The sequence below is a fragment of the Drosophila mauritiana genome, chromosome 2R (assembly GCF_004382145.1).
Source record: "Drosophila mauritiana strain mau12 chromosome 2R, ASM438214v1, whole genome shotgun sequence".
Taxonomy (NCBI): Eukaryota; Metazoa; Arthropoda; class Insecta; order Diptera; family Drosophilidae; genus Drosophila; species Drosophila mauritiana.
Window position 1 is genome coordinate 15,889,330 of NC_046668.1, and position 15,893 is coordinate 15,905,222.

Consider the following 15,893-nt stretch of genomic DNA (forward strand, 5'->3'; position numbering starts at 1 on the left):
GGATATATGCATTTATATTCAAAATAAATATTCAATCGCATTGTATTAATCACTACAATATTTTTCGTAAATTCCGATTTGTTGTTCTTGAAACATGTGCAAATAGTATTTAGCCGTATATGCCCCGATGAACACCAAAGCCCCGCGACCTATAGAAAAACATTCGGTATATGTTTTGTTATGCTTCCATAGATGTCTTAATGCGCAATCTTGTAGAATAGTGTGGTTCCGACCAAAACCGCGCCAAGCGCCCGTTGTTGGCCAAACCGCTCCACTGCTGCCTCCCTCCTGCATCCGAATCGAGATGCCACTCAAAATTCTCAGCCCACCGCTTAGATTACAAGCGCCATGTCTTTTTTGCTGGGCAACTGCACCCGCTTGCCCTGCCACAGGGAGTTGTGTATTGTGAAGGCGTCGATGGTCACTGTCAGATGCTTTGTGTGCACTTGCGAGAAGCACTTGCCTCCTGAGTTGTATCTGCAGAAATGGGGATACAAAACGTTTGAGAAATCAAGTAAATTGGAGGATATACCATTCCACTCACTTGAAAAACTTGTCGAACATGACTTCTTCGACTTGACTAGGCCCAGTACCATACAGCTTGGTCACCTGGTCCGTTTCGGGCTGGTAGCTGTAGAGGGCGCGGAACTGGCAGCCAGCATCGCGGAAGAGTACCAGGAAGTGCTTCGCCTCCGAGCGCGCAATCTTCTCCAGCACTTTCTGTTTGGCCTCGCGGTTGACAACGCCGGGAAAAACACAGTATTCAACGGCATTCAGGATGATTCCACGATTCGATTTGGCCGCTGGTTGTTTGTAGAGTTTAGGACCTGTGGATGCAGTACAGATAAAGTAAGAAAAGTGGTTGGCACATTCGCATATTTTCGAATATCTCCTTCTACTTTTTGGTGGCAAAGTCAAGCTTCTAAATTCTAGATCGCAAAATCTTCTAGTCAATTTATCAAAATGCAGGAAACGTGCAAGAATTAATGCAAAACGTTGGTGAATCTACGGGATCCATTTTTAAGATTCTAGGGAGTGGTAAACAAATCATAAAAAAAAAACATTCGGACAAAAAAATAACGAAAATAAAATTCCTGGCTTAAATTGCATAACTTATAAGCAAATAAAATGTAACAATAAACAGTGCTTGCAATTTTCTTTTTAGTATTTCAAAGTGAAGCTGGTTAATCTTGCAACTCTTGCGGTGTTTTTATATCACTAGGAAACACATTTTTTTGGGTTTCATTTGAACATCGAAAGTCGTGGATTTGACGACGCTAGTGAAGGGTAACAGGTGGACGAACGAAGAATCGGATTCTACAGACTGCCGCAGCCCACTAGAATATCTTGTATATCTATGTAGAACTCATATGTATGTCGAATAAGTAAAGTGCATTCTGCACAGATTATGCCAATTCGTAATGAATGAACAACAAACCGATAAAATTACAAAATTCTGAAATCATAATTAGGCGTTCCAACTTAGGTAGTACAGATGCAGGTGAGATGCAGATGACCAATGGTGTATGGATTGGTGGAAGGTGATTGGATAACTGAGGATTTGAAGTTTGAAGTATTGGTATGGCTGGTATGATTTGTTTTCTGATTGTTTTGAAGACGAGAGAGAGAGATACAAACCCGAATATTCCATGTTCAAATTCGGAGTTAAAGAGAAATCGCTGGATCCATCATCAAATCCGCGACGTTTCGATATCAAACCTGGCGGCAATGAGCCCGGTCCGGAGGGAGATGGCATATGCCTACCTGAAGCGCCCATTCCCATTCCAGGCGACGGAGCACGCCTCGGCGGAGTGGCGCGTCCCAGTCCCGAATCTGTGTCTAACCGGCAAGCAAAGAGCAGGGATGGAATCCGTGTAAGTCGAGGCATTCAGCGCGGACGGTCACATGCACAAAACAGATTGGATCAGAACGGTATCACCCAGGTCCATGCAGGTGAAACCAGTCGAGGATGCGTTATTGTCACCAGTCACGTGGATGGATGGCGAGTTCGATGAGTTCGTTTAATTCGGTTAATATTCGATTGGATTTTTGTTGGTTAATTTCAAGATTCGTTTTTAGACAAGATTGAGTTGAAAGAAAGAGGAATAAAAGAAGAGAATGTGTGCACAAAATTTAGTTAAGCAATTTCGTAGATATCTTAATAGCTAGTTGATCTGAATCATGATCTGGATTAAAATCGAAAAATGTACTGATTAGTGTTGGCGGTGCAGATGTTTGCATGAGTGTATTTGTGCTAGTGTATCCCATATCTCACAAGTGGAGTAGTAAGTAAGCAAATTCGATCGGCACCAGTTGCGCATATAAAGCTGTAGAAACCAACCCCAGGCCCCGCAAATCATCTGACGAACACAAGAAAGCTTGAGAGGGAACCACACCACCACCACCACCACCGCATCATCGTAAGGAACGTGGCAGACCGAATCATTCCAGTGAAAGGTTACAAACTAAAATCGCAAAACAGCAAAGAATAGTATAATCAAATATGTACAAATATATGAAAAGAAATGAGAAAGGAGAAAGTAAGTTACTTATCACCACCAAAGATACCAGAACCAAAGCACAGTCACAGGTTTAACCAAAAGATACCACTAGAAATACCCAAAAAACAACTTGAACAGAAAGAAAGTGGCAGACAGGTAAATACTTAATAGGACTAAATAGAGAGTAGAGTATGGGGTAACAGAGAAAGGTAACAGGCAGGTAGCTTGATTGTTGCTGCTGTGGAACGCTTCTTACCGCACAGATTCATTAGCGAATTGGACTTTCGGCCCCGGAAATTAAGCGTGCTGCCCTTAGCGACGGAGATACGCGACAGAGTGCGGCCCCTTTCTACGCCGGCTGGCTCTGAAATCAGGTGGAGTCAGGTCACGAAAGACGCGAGCCGAGTGCATCAGTATACAGGTGGAACACATGATTCTTATTCATTCGCAATTCGTTAACACAAATGAATGGGTGGCACAAAATGAGGTACAAATATCGTAAATCAAACTTAGATCGCCCGGCACCCCCAAAAACCAAAATTCATCTTCAAAATTGTAGACCCAAAAACCAGAAAAATTAAAGAAATTAAAATATCTGATGTGTGTATATCCTCAAACGCGCCTTTCCAAGTCCACTTTTCAGCTCAGGTGCAATCTTTCTGGCAGTGCATTGGATTAGTTGAGGTTGTATGCAGTTTGCTGTTAGCCATAAATCAGTACTTCAACCAAAATCAAAACTTGTTAGTTAGTTAAAGACAAACCATAAGAAACTATAAGCGGTGGAGCGTACCAACTTTCGTTTCATTTCTTAGCGTGTTCGAATGCGAATTTGTGAAATTAAACAGAGGAAAACAAAAAAAAAGAGAACTAAGTGGGCGTGTTATCCATCACCAACCTCTGGAAGTTTTGTACGATCCCCGTCGTCCAATCGGAGTTGAACTTGTACTGGGATAATCATCGGGTGACTCTGTTTAAACGAGATTAGTTGTTATGTCTTATCAAATAGGTTGTCCAAATACCATAGTTATTAAGAAAACTTAGAGCTACATTCAAGTACAGGTGCAATTCAAATAGTTAGATTCTAAGACCCTTTTATCGGAAAGTGGCCAGGTACAAAATAAACTTAAAGTTTAACTAAACATGCTTAACTTAGATCAAACTACAACAGATGAAATATAAGACAATGCAATGAGGGTAAAATAACAAAAACATAAATTACCTTTTACAGTGAGGGAGTCTTGCGAGCCCCTGTAGTAATCTCTTTTCATTGAATTTGAGCTTAGTTGACCGTAGCCTGTTAAGTTCAAATTCAAAACGAAACAAAAAGTTAACAAATTAGCAGAAAATAGGTATATAGCTGGACAAAACAATATAAAACACAAAAGTATAGTATTTTCGGCGTGCCGAAAATCCTAAAAAAAAAACCTGGCATCGATTATTGTGGCGTGTTCTTTTGTTCTTTTGAGCCCCGGTAAATTGCTCACCGGTTAGATTCGAGCTTGAGCCTTTTTTGCCCCGACTAGAGATGCTTGAAGCCTCGCTTATGTCCACGCTGGCATCGTCCACGTGAATTGTCTTAGGCCTGGGACGCGTGGTGCGCTGCTGCCTCAGCCGTGGGGTCGTTGAGGTGGATGAATGCGATTGCAGCTTCACGTGCAGATCGGGCCGATCCAGGGTTTTACCCTACGAAAGAATATCAAAGTTTAAGTTAATGCTTTGTATTGTTGAGTACAACTCTCTTGTACCTCTCGCTCGGCCTCTTCAATGGCTTTCTTGAGTCTGTGCTGCTCCAAAATGGCCGCTCGCCGTGCCATTTGCTCCTCCTTTTTCCGCGATCGTTCCTCCTCCTTTTCGCGTTCCTTTTCTCGCTTCTGGGAAGCCTCAATCTCTTTGCGCGCCTTCGCCTCCTCCTGTTGCTGGCGACGTTGCAAAGACAGCAGCATGATTTTCTCCTTGCGCCGCTCCATCTCATCAACAGATTCCTGTTGACATATAAATAGATACACTTAATATGCGAAAAACGTATTGCTTTGTCAGATCCCCCTCATCTATTTGATAGCAATAACGACTTGTAACCCACATTTAGCGCTCTTACCGGATCCAAATTGGTGGAATCTGCTCCGATGACCAGCGCCTTGTTCTTGGCCGCCTCTGCGTTGTTGCTACTCTGTTGGAGTCGCGTGGGCGACATTGGTTGCTGCGTCTGCTGCGGTGACTGATTGCTGACATCCTCCAAGTGATGACGATCGTTACTAGTTGGTGACATTGCTCCCGAAACGGCCAACTGGCGCAATTGGATTGGCGGCTCATCCGTGTACTTGTTGTACGTGGCATTTCCGGGAGTTTTGACACTGTTGGAGTTGTTTAGGCCATGGATGCTGTGCCTGGTCACCGGTTTGCTGTTGACATCATCGTTTGCGAATCCAATATTGTTGTTGTTGTGCAGATGACTTAGCGATTCGCGTTTCAGGGTCGCCTGGTTATCGACGCTGTCCCGACTTCCCGGTGGAGACTCCTTTTTGGGCGATCGCTTGGCGCGCAGAGGTGGCTTGGGTCGTTTGGGCTGCTCATCGTCGAAGGAGATGTAGAAACCCTTCTCGGCCGGCTGGTCCTCGCCACCGGAAGCCGCTGCCATGGCTCGGGGATCCTGGAAGCTGTTGGCTTGGATGGAGGGACGGGATGGCGAGGGTATGCGATAGGTGAGATTGCCGCTGGTGATGTTCAGCTTGTTGGAGATCATCTCCCCGCTGTCATAATCCTCCGAGCTGCTGCCTCGTCCGCTGTGCCCCTGCAACCGATGTTGCTGCTGAAGTTGCTGTTGGTGCTGGTGCTGCTGCTGCTGTTGGTGTACAAAGTCGGAGACGTGCGTTGACTGCATAGATTCGATGATGTTCCGCTCCAGCTCATCAACATCCTCCTCGTCACCGATGAAGCAAATACTCTGCGGTGCCATCATGTCCTCCTGCTGCATCGGCATACCCATGGGCATTCCCATGTTTTGTGGTGCCTTGGGCGAGCGATTGTCTCGCAAGTTGGTCAGCGACTGCTGGCGCTGCACGCCATTCGATCCACTAACCTGACGTTGGCCGTGCTGTGGGGAAGCCTGTACCTGAAACAGGTGCTGTAGCTCGCCACCACCACCGCCACCACCTCCTGCTCCGTTCTGGTGAAGCATAAAGCTGCCAGGACTCGGGGCTCCCGCACTCGAGGGCGGCCTGTTCATCCAGGTCTGCTTCTGCTTTTGGTGCTGCTGCGTCTGCCAGGCATTCACATCCACCAGGGAAGGCTGGATCTGTTGCTGTTGTTCATAAGCGGCGGCTGCTGCGGAGTGAGCCCAAGTCCTGCGCTGCGGATGCGGATGAGCTTGAGGCTGCGGCGATGACTCATGCAGGTAGAAGTGATTGGTGGGCTGCCCGTAATCGTCGTACACAACGCTGCTCCGATACTGTGGACCTCCGCCGTATGGCGAGTGGTTACTGTGATTGTACGCCGCCCCGTTGTCGCTGTAAATGCTTTGCGGCTGTTGTGCCTGCTGCGGCATGTAGTGTGCGGGCTGCGGCGGCGACATATACTGCCCATGCTCGTTGACGTACTGCATCTGTTGCGGCATGGGCATGGGCTGCTGCTGCTGATGGTGGAGCTGCTGCTGGTAGGGATCGCGACTGGGCGGACGGGAGCTGTATGCGCTGACTGGGGCGTTGTAGGCCTGCGGAAGATGGGGCGATGAACCAAAGCTTTGCTGCATGGGTCTCTGCTGCTGGTAATGGTGATCAGCCAGGTGCTGCTGCGACCCATAGGTCTGCTGCTGTGGATGCACGGTTAGTGTGGGCAGGTGGCGAGTTGCAGATTTCATTAGTGGCGTGTTGCAAGTTGCAGGGAACGAGATCAAAGAACAATTTGTTAGTTGACAAACGTGCAGTATTGGAATTCAATTTGTCGACAAATTTGGAGTACTTTCAGTAAAGAATCAGGCTAGTGATTACTGCATCAGACTTCAGACTTATCAGACTTCCTACTTTCAAATATCATATAAGCAGTAATCACTAATCAGTTCTTAAATTCCCAGCCAAGAAACAAAACAAAACAGTAAGCATTCCACATCCTTCGTTAATTTGAGCAACTGCTGCAATGAGCTTAAAGTCGGACGATGTGTTATGGGCGGATGGATTACCTGGTTCAGCATGTTGGCTATTTGCTGAGCCTGCATGAGCTGTTGGGCTTGGAGGTGCTGCGCCTGCATTTGGCTTTGCTGCGTGGCCAGGCGGTGGATATCCTGCTGGATATCCTGCAGATTCATGTTCATAATGGCGATACTTTGCTGCTTGATCCACATCCCGGCGATTAGGAGGTAAGTTAATGTGGTTTGATTGGTTAATGGGCGTGTTTTGTGTTGTGTAATTGTTGCGTGTAAGTATGTGTGGATGTAGAAGCAGGCACAGACACAAAATGGGGGTAAAAGAGAGACACAGGCGTTAGACATAAATTCTCTGGCACTCGGATTGTGTTGGTTAGACGGGGGAAGGGAAATTGGGGGAAAACTTGTCACACCCACCTGGTACTTGTCCAAATCCACGGGATCCATATCAGGCGTGCGCTTTGATTCGTTGCTCATGGTCTCCCACTTCATCACGTCCGGACACGATTCCAAGTCCTCCTGCGAATATATAGAAGTAAACTTTCAGATCACCTATAAAGCTCTACACTTTTGACTCAACGCCTACCTTCTCCTGGTGCCGCAGCAAAGCCATCTCGATCTTGCGCTTGTCCTGCTCAATGCGCCGCCGCTTCTCCTCCAGTTTCATTCGAATGGTGGACAACTTGCTGGCGTTTTCCAGCGAGCGCATATCGTCGTCTCCCACATCCAACTGCCAAGCAGCCGGACTTGCTGGCATGCTGCTCGTCGAGGACTTGCGAACGGGCGTGCTCTCCGGATCGTAGCCACTGGTGGAGCGGGAATCGTTGTATGCATCTGGTGTCATGCCGCTGTTGCTGCTGTAGTCTTTGTCGCTGGAATGTTGCTTGTGCCTAGCCACCGGCAACGGGCTGCCCGCATTCGAAAGATTGTGCGACGACACCGTGGGCACATTGTCGACACTGTCGATAAGGTTAGAGGGAAAAATGTAATCAACCGCGGTTTATACATAAATGCAAACTCCCATAAAGTATGACTCACCTGACTTGCCGGCGCATCGAATACTTTTCCGTTTCGCGATCCTGCTTCTCAGAGCCAGAGTCCGTATCGTAACCCAACTGCAACGTGCCCCTAGCATCGGCAATTGAAGAGCGAACGGCCACAGCGGGTTCAACTGGATAACTGCCCACACTGGTGTTGGACAATTTGCGTTCCCTGTCGCGTTCGTATCGTCCCAGCGTATTCAGCTGATCCTGCGAGCCACCAAAGTTCTCAATGGTCAGCTGGGAGTCCTCGCTGGAGGAGTTTCTGCGCGAGCGACGACCTGAAAGTGCAGCAGAGCTTTAAAAAGTTGCCACCGAATGACTGTCACGACAACAATTGGATCGGGGAGAGCTTGAAGGATATGTAATAAAGCTTAAAGTAACCGTAACACGAACTTAATTGCATTCAACTTAACGCACAAATGGATGGATAACAACTACGTTTGATACAACGATTCTGGGTCAGCAGTGACAGAGTTGGCTCATACCTGCAAAGCTTGGCCGGCGGCTCTGTTCCCAGTTACTTGGTCGACCCGCAGCGACAAAATCGCCTATTCGATTTACATTCGAGAGCAAACAGAACAGAAGTAAATGAAAAGAAGTTAAAACAAATTAAATAAATAATAAATGAAATCAAATTAGCGACTTGTATGCAGCAGAAACGATAATCATTTTAACTGGAGCTTGGTTCAAGCAATTAACCAGTTCCCACATGCCGGAGCTAATAGCATATTCATCCGCCACATACAAGTCGTCTTGTGTAGGAAATTAAGAAATCAACTGCAAGCTGGGCAAACCTCTCTCGTCCGCCTTCGACTCAACATTGGTCTTTTCTTTAGCCTGGCGCAAGCGAGCCGGAACCAAGGGCTCCTGCTGTTGGATTTGGAGCTGCGACTGGGACGGGTGCTGCTGCAGTGGCTGCTGATGGTATTGCTGCTGATGCTGTTGCTGCTGATGGAGCTGCTGCTGCTGCTGCGAGTGCATGGAGGCGAGTGTGGTGATGCCACGCGACTTGTGCACCACGAAGGCTGCAGGTTGCCGGGCAGCGGTGGCGTTGTGGTTGGTGGTGGTCGGTGGTTGGTGGTTAAGCGTGTGTGGGTCGGTGGGTGGTGAAAAGAAAAAGTTACAAAATTTAAATTCAATCAGAAACCAATAAGACATTGAGTTGCAGTGTCTGTGTGCAAATAAAGAGCAAACAGAAACGTACACAAAAATTAATGGAAATAATAGGTAGAGAGAAATAATTAAAGTAACAATAATAAATAAATTACCTTCGGCATGATTACCGTCAAAATTATTTGACTGAACCGTCTGGTATTCGTTGGGCGGGGTTGATCTGCGATTTAAGCCGCCGCCAAATGAATTCGAGTGCGGAACTAAATATACGAAAATTCACAAAAACAAAAAATAAAGGAAAACGTAAATAAGTAAAATCAATTTGTTCAGCTTGCGAGGTAAATGAACTTGAATATTTCGGTTGGTTATTCATTGAGACTCGTTGCATCGGAAGCGGGCAAAGCAAACACACAATTCGAAAGCAGAAACAAGGTGAATCGCAGTCCATGTATGGGTGCCAAGTAAGCTGAGATGTGCCCCATGAACCGGGCAATTATCCCCAGGGCAGTCTAGTCGGTCTAACGCCTAATACTTTCACTTTCATGAAGATGCATGTGTGACACATCACCAAAACGATTCGGTTTTACATTATTGCACAAACATCTATGACTTCCGTCGGTATTTACATGTCGTATATGATCGAGTTCTCCAGTCAAGTCATTTTCGGTCATGGTGCTCGGAGTATTAAGATGACAAAATGCGTGGTCTAGGTACGAACATATCTACTGATCGATCTGATGAGTGGTGGTGCACTTACGAACTCAACACACATTGCAAAGCATATTGTGCGACTGTGACTTAGACTATATTAAAATTGTAGTTATTATCAAACAGCTGCATGTCATATAATTTTCATTCGATTTCCTTGGCTTAGCACCAAGAAGTAATCAATTAGACAAACAAACGAACAAACAAACAAACTGAATGTGAGCAGAACAAGCGAATAGAAAACAAACAAATGCAAATGGAAACACATTCATGAACAAACGAAGGAGGAAAATCGAGATTCGGGAAATTGGGGTACACAGAAAATGCTCGGATAGAAAATTTGAAGTAAAACCTTGGAACGGTGGTCGGTTCTGAGGCGAGCCTACGGGCGGCTGGTCGAGATCGCTGCGCAGATCGGGAATGGGTGTGACGGGCTGCACTGTGAGGCCCCGTCGATGGCAGATCCCGTGCTCATTGGCGCCCATAGTGCGCCGGGCGATGACATCTGGATATCGTCGACACGGAATTGGAGAGCGGATCAATCGAGAAGAACATGGCACGTTGTACGTTGTACGTTGAGTGTGTGTTTTTTTTTCATTTGGTAAGTGTGTAGATGTGTTTTTGGTGTGGTGTGGTTATAGGACCCAAATTATTGGTGGATTTATTGCGGTTACGAGTGGCAAGAGGAAGCGTTTTGCACATAAACAAAGAAAGAGATTCAAGTACAGAGTTGGTTTATTTGATTTGGATTGTTCTCTGAAATGTGGAGAATTTCACTACATTTGGTGGGATCGGGTGATTGCTAAGATGATGAAAATTACATATGATTTCGTGTCGATTTCCTGGAGGACTCGGTGATTTACAAACGAAAATAACCGCAGGAACTATACAGTAACATAAATAAGATTTGCCTAGGTAACTGCGGTTTTACTGAACAATCTTCTCCTAAAAGGTGCTTCGTGGTTGATCTTAAACGGAGACTTATTTGCGGCGTAATCAACGCAATCTGTGAGCTGTGACGCGCTCTAAGTTCCTAGGCACTTGTGACTAAGTGATGGATGCTTTAACTTTTCGCTGACTGATATAATTTGAGTCACTCGCATACCCAGTTGAATGCAATGCGTAAATGGCCTTTATACATTTACTGGTACTATGACTAATTTCACTCTTCTTGTTAACCAATTCTTCGTAATAAAACCAAGAATAAAATCTAAAGCAAATCATAGGAAAAACGTAGACAAAACGAAACGCAAAACAAGAATACTTCGGATACACTTGGACAACAAAACATGCCCCGGACTGATATTCAAACACAGGCAGGCCAATCTTTTGGAGGTGAGATTAGGGTTTTGGCGGATAGATGCGATGCGGTGCAGAGTTTTGGGAATGGAAACTTGACAAAGATATTCTCCACTTACCCTGACCATCCATGCCGGGGTAACAAACACATTTGGCTGGGTGTATCTCAAATAGGTTGAACAGATCCGTCAGCAGCACTACCAGATTTAGTTTCATGGATCTGAAGCAAAACGATATCATATTAGTAAAATATTCGATCTAAATAGGGAAACTTAGTAGCTACCCGCGCATGTAGGTCACATCCTCGGGCGTCATATGCATCACGGTGTAGGGCAGATGCTTCTGCGAGAAATTGCAGACCAGCAGGATGTTGTGAATAGAGTCCTCGACGGCGGGCAAATAGTTAATCCGCACACTCGTCCACGGCACCACCTTTGGGCAGTAGTACGAGATGAGCAGCGCCAAACAGATGCCATCGCACAGATCCTGGAAGTCCCTTACAGGTGGTATATCCGGCGTCTGCAGACGAGAACCCTGTGATTTTGTAATTGATAAATAATGCGCTAAGGGTAAGGGAAGTGACAACTCACATTATCGTCGGGCAGCCCAGCGTCCACCTCCTTGATAATGCGCTTTTTCAGAGCGGCGCATGCATGTGAAATCCAGCCCAGCAGAGCTTGCTCGTAGGACTGGCCAGTGGGCGCCTGATAGTTGTTGCCAGATATTCTGCATGGCAGAAAGGGAATATTAAATGGACATTATCTCAATATCAATTAGTGACTTTACCTTCGTATGGCCGCCATGACGCGGTCACCCGATGATATTTCCTTCGCATACAAAACCATCAGCGATTCTATCACAGACATGTGGGCGTTCTAAAAACGATGAAACCGAACAATAAATTAGGGAGAAGCCATAAAGATTGAAGTTAAGATCTACTTACAATTCGCAGCGGATTTGTTTGAATTAATACCGTTTCGGTAATGGGCATGTCCGCGGATTCGGCCACGGGAACTCCCTTGCGCGCTAGCGTCTGTATTATTGACCAGTGGTTCATGCTTTGGTAGTTGGGATCTGAGTACAGATTGGCCAGCGTCTGGCAGTAGAGCGTGGCATTGCCCAGCTCCACGATGATCTGCGGCTTGAGGCGCTCCTGGTTCTCATGGTCGCGGTAGAAGGGCTCCTTGAGGTTGTCCGGCACGCGATTGTTGAACGCCTTCGAGAGCAGCCATTTGACGGAAGCACGTTGACGAGCCTGCAATGGAGCGATGGTAAGGGAAAAAGAGTGTGCATCAGTAGAGATTGCGATAATGTGAGAACATTCTGTGCAGCAAGTGGTGGAGCACCCAACCCATACCCATGCCCATGCCCATACCCATTCCCATTCCCATTCCACGTCCAAGGCCAAGCTAAGCCTGTGTAATCAATGCACTACAACTGCATCCTCTGCGGATTGAATGACGGGTCTTTTCTTGGCAATTAACTAGCGCACTCTGAAGTGCTTTTGTATCTGTATATCCACGCCTGTTGCTGCATCTGCCAGTATTTGTATCTGTGCGCGAATGAAGCCATGCGTACAATCTTCAATATGAGTTCGATAAACTCGCTCGTGTTTGGCTTGGCGTGCGCCGCCAACCGCCAGCCGGCTTCCTTTGTTTTTCCCCCCAAACTCTTTTGGATTTTGGGGCCAGGAAGGGAGTGGCTGGGTAGTGGTGAAGGGGTTGCTGGTCGGATGGTCACTCAGCATGAAAGACTCCACTAGCGGGGCAGTCGCACAGCCATCCGCCTGCCTTCTTTGCTGCTCCGTTTTTAGAATCATCTCGAGTGCTGCCATGTTTCGCCAGCCAACCCATTTCTTGTTGCACTCATAATCACAATTCTGCTCTATTCCGAATGGCCTCTTCTTGGTCTAATTGAAACTGGGGGAAAAGCAATCAAAATAAATTCTCAAGAGGGAAACTGTCGCTGTTGCAGATGCGGAAATTGGTTCTATATCGGTCGAGTCCAATGCAAAATACGTTCCAACTAGAACTTATAAAACATGTGCTTGTGTCCGATAAGATTTAGGTGTTTATCTTTATTTTATAGAGACTCCCATTTTTAATGCTAGTGGGATTACACTAAATAAGAAAGTAAACATGAGACACCAGGCGCAGGCCAACAGTTGGAGATAAGGTGAAACTTCGAGGGGTAAGTTTATCAATCCATTAACTCAGTTTGATTTCGGCGTGCCTTTCGTATTTGCTGCAATACTTTGACTGTCTTCATTATTGGCTTTCATTCCATAATTTTCAAACGGGTTTCTTACAAAATCGTTGCATGAAGTCATCAATAACTATGTCAGAGAATCTCACCGAAGTGGTTCGATTCTTTTGTATACCCATAGCCAGTGAAAAGAATTTGCTCTTGGGCGGTTTTTGGATTAAATGCTTGTAACCATATGCCATAAATAATTCAAGCTGAATGCGCGGGGGGAGGTGGGGGGGGGGGGGGGGGGGGGGGGGGCGGATTGCAGTGGTGGGGAAAACAATATTGGCGTAGGTCGTAGACCGACCAGCTATGCGAATTGGTCAACAGGTGGAGGGAAAACCTGTTTGCCCAGCGAAGCGCTTTCCACCAAAAGCAAGAAACTGTCCGCAACATAATTTGAATGGCCAACGAAACGGAAAAACTCTGGCTGCACTTTGCATTGACTCGCGGGGGAAAAATGCCTAAAACTCAAATTTCAAAAGACCGTGCAGGCAATTCGAAGAAAAACAATAAATGAGTGCTGCTTTGGACGCCCACTATGAATAAACGAACGATGGATGGATGGATGGATAGCATATTTGTATTCAAGCATCCAAATACACACGAAAAAACATAATCTAATTTAATGAGAATTAGGCTGCTGATAATTAAAAAGGTTCTGCTGTTGATAAACTAGTATAATTGTTATATTTCAGAAAATAAAACTAAAAATTAATATGAATATATGATGATTTATTGTTGTTCAGTTTAGAGATGTTTTTGCTCTGTGCCGCAAACATTCCCATCCACATGTTTGTAATAAAGTTTCAGTTGCTGGTGGTTTTCAAATGTCACAAATTGAAATTGGCGCGACTTTATGATTTCATTATCTAGCCGAACGTTGCTTGTTTTTGGCATTCCAGAGAATGGGCAGCGATATCTGCGGCTAAATATAACAAAGAGTGCTGATGAAGGAAAGCGGGCAAGAAGAGAGTGCTCCGCTTGAGTCAGCGCCTCGATGTTTGGATGTTTGAATGTTTGAATGGGTTTAGCCATGGGTTCGGTTCGTTCTATGCTCCCTAGCTGTTTGTTCTTGCTGGCCAAGAACGAGACTCCAGCGCGACTTTCTAGGGAGTTGTCTGGGGGAAAAGTCGGCGTACACGCAAGGCCCCAAACCGCCGAGCAGAGTGTTAGCGTTTCTCCCTTTGCGCCTGGCATTCGCATGCGTAAGCCGTTTTTTTTTTCATTATTTGTTTTTTCTTTTCATATTTAGCGATTAGGTCATGCAACAGCGGCCAGCTCAAAGCGAGAAAAACGATAACAAATGCCTAATCTTGCAGGGGTAAAGCGTATTTTCCGGCTTCGATTTTCCAGCTGCAGTTTTATGAATGGAAGTTGGCTGCTGGCGTTATATTTATTCCGATCAGCACAAGCACACCCCACACAACTACCGGTTGTAGTTGTTTGCATTGGCCATCGAAACCAGTCGATTGGTAAGTAGGTGTCGGTCGCATACTAAGCGCTAAGTTGCCGAGCGGCATTACCTCAGCGCACCATTTTGGCCAAGAGAGTAGGTGTTTAGGCCCGCTTCGCCTCCGTTGGAATGTTAATGAGTGCTTTTTGTTTTTAGCTCAAATATGAGTTTATTTTATGTGTAACTTTGTACACGGGAAGCCTTCTTGCGCTTACCTGTCGTATTTCCTGTGTTTCGACATCCATGCTGACGGATTTTCCTGCGACGGACTCCGGCTCTCCGACGCCCGCCACTTCACTTTCCGCACTTTTTGCACTTTTCGCACTCTATGTTTGACCACAACACACCGCTTTTCCTTTTCACTTGTCTCTTCTGCGTGCGAGCGAGTGCGTGTGTGTGTGTGGCTTGGAGTTTTCCTCAGCTTAGGTGATTTTCACTTGGAGCCTAAACACAAGAAAATACAAAAACACGATTGGCACTTTGTCAAACCACTTGGAAATCGAGAAAAATAACTAATTGCGCACACGCATTGCCTGCGAATTTTTTTCGGGGGGCGGGGCAGGGGAAAAGCGTAAAAGGCAGGCGGGCAGCCGAAAGAAAATGTGAATCATTCACGGAGTGCGACGGTGGGTGGTGGGCGGGGGCGGGGCTGCAGTGCGACAATAACAGAGAACACTTTACAGTTGCCTGTTCGCTTTTCTCGAGATGCTGCTGCATCAGCTGTTGCGATTTGCTCGTCTGGCCAAGCCATTTACGCACTTTTCAACCCATCGCAGTGTTCAACCGCCCGTCCATGGTATAATTAATGTTTTCCCAATCCGTTTTAGGCCAGCAAGTTTCCAATTTTCTTTGGGGAACCGCCGACTTAAGTAAATGAAAACATTTTCCTTCGCCTCGCACTGTTGTTGTCCGCCGCCCGCTGTTTGCCTCTCTGTCGCTCCCGCTGCGCTGGCAATGCTGGTGTGCGACACTGCTAGTGTGGTACTGCTCGCACCCACAGCGAACGAGTGGTGACCGAAAAAGCTGTGTATGTGCGCGCGGGTGTGTGTGCGAGAGTGAGTGTGGGGCCTACGCACATTTGGGATGTTTTTCGCACTGATTTGCCGCACCGACGACTTTCGCATGCATTTCACACGGTTCGCGCTCGTCCCCGCTGCATTTTTCAACAGCTTTAATACTACAAATTGGGCTTAAATTGAGAAAATCACGGACACCGATCTGCTCTAAAATCTTACAAATTTTCATGTGAGAGATGGAACCCAAACCGATGATTACTCGATGCAATCGGTTTTGGCTAATCGGAAACAAATCGATTGCCGCCTAATTCTGAAAAATCGGTTGGACATGCTTCAAAACTTCCATCGCTAGAGTTGCAAGCGGAAAATATGTTT

The 15,893-nt window shown here is 46.3% G+C and overlaps 1 protein-coding gene across 24 annotated transcripts; it reads right to left on the reverse strand.

Annotated features, from left to right (window-relative positions):
• Nucleotides 1-237: 237 nt before the first annotated feature.
• Nucleotides 238-15,746, reverse strand: LOC117137472 (patronin). 24 transcript variants are annotated; one of them, XM_033298924.1, is made up of 22 exons: nucleotides 15,579-15,746; nucleotides 14,718-14,946; nucleotides 11,743-12,054; nucleotides 11,586-11,674; nucleotides 11,390-11,525; nucleotides 11,083-11,318; nucleotides 10,919-11,019; nucleotides 8,948-9,052; nucleotides 8,474-8,704; nucleotides 8,165-8,227; nucleotides 7,675-7,957; nucleotides 7,223-7,595; nucleotides 7,054-7,155; nucleotides 6,673-6,819; nucleotides 4,597-6,306; nucleotides 4,247-4,483; nucleotides 3,986-4,184; nucleotides 3,721-3,795; nucleotides 2,758-2,865; nucleotides 1,639-1,839; nucleotides 545-827; nucleotides 238-477 (listed from the first exon to the last, which is right to left on the reverse strand). In XM_033298924.1, exons 2-22 carry the CDS (start codon nucleotides 14,745-14,747, stop codon nucleotides 333-335), a joined length of 5,166 nt encoding a protein of 1,721 aa, XP_033154815.1. In that variant the 5' UTR covers nucleotides 14,748-14,946; nucleotides 15,579-15,746; the 3' UTR covers nucleotides 238-332. The 24 variants fall into 24 exon arrangements, with proteins under 24 accessions (XP_033154815.1, XP_033154813.1, XP_033154814.1 ...); XM_033298922.1 differs by having other exon boundaries at nucleotides 4,597-6,303; nucleotides 11,083-11,333; XM_033298923.1 differs by having other exon boundaries at nucleotides 1,639-1,833; nucleotides 11,083-11,333.
• Nucleotides 15,747-15,893: the final 147 nt, after the last annotated feature.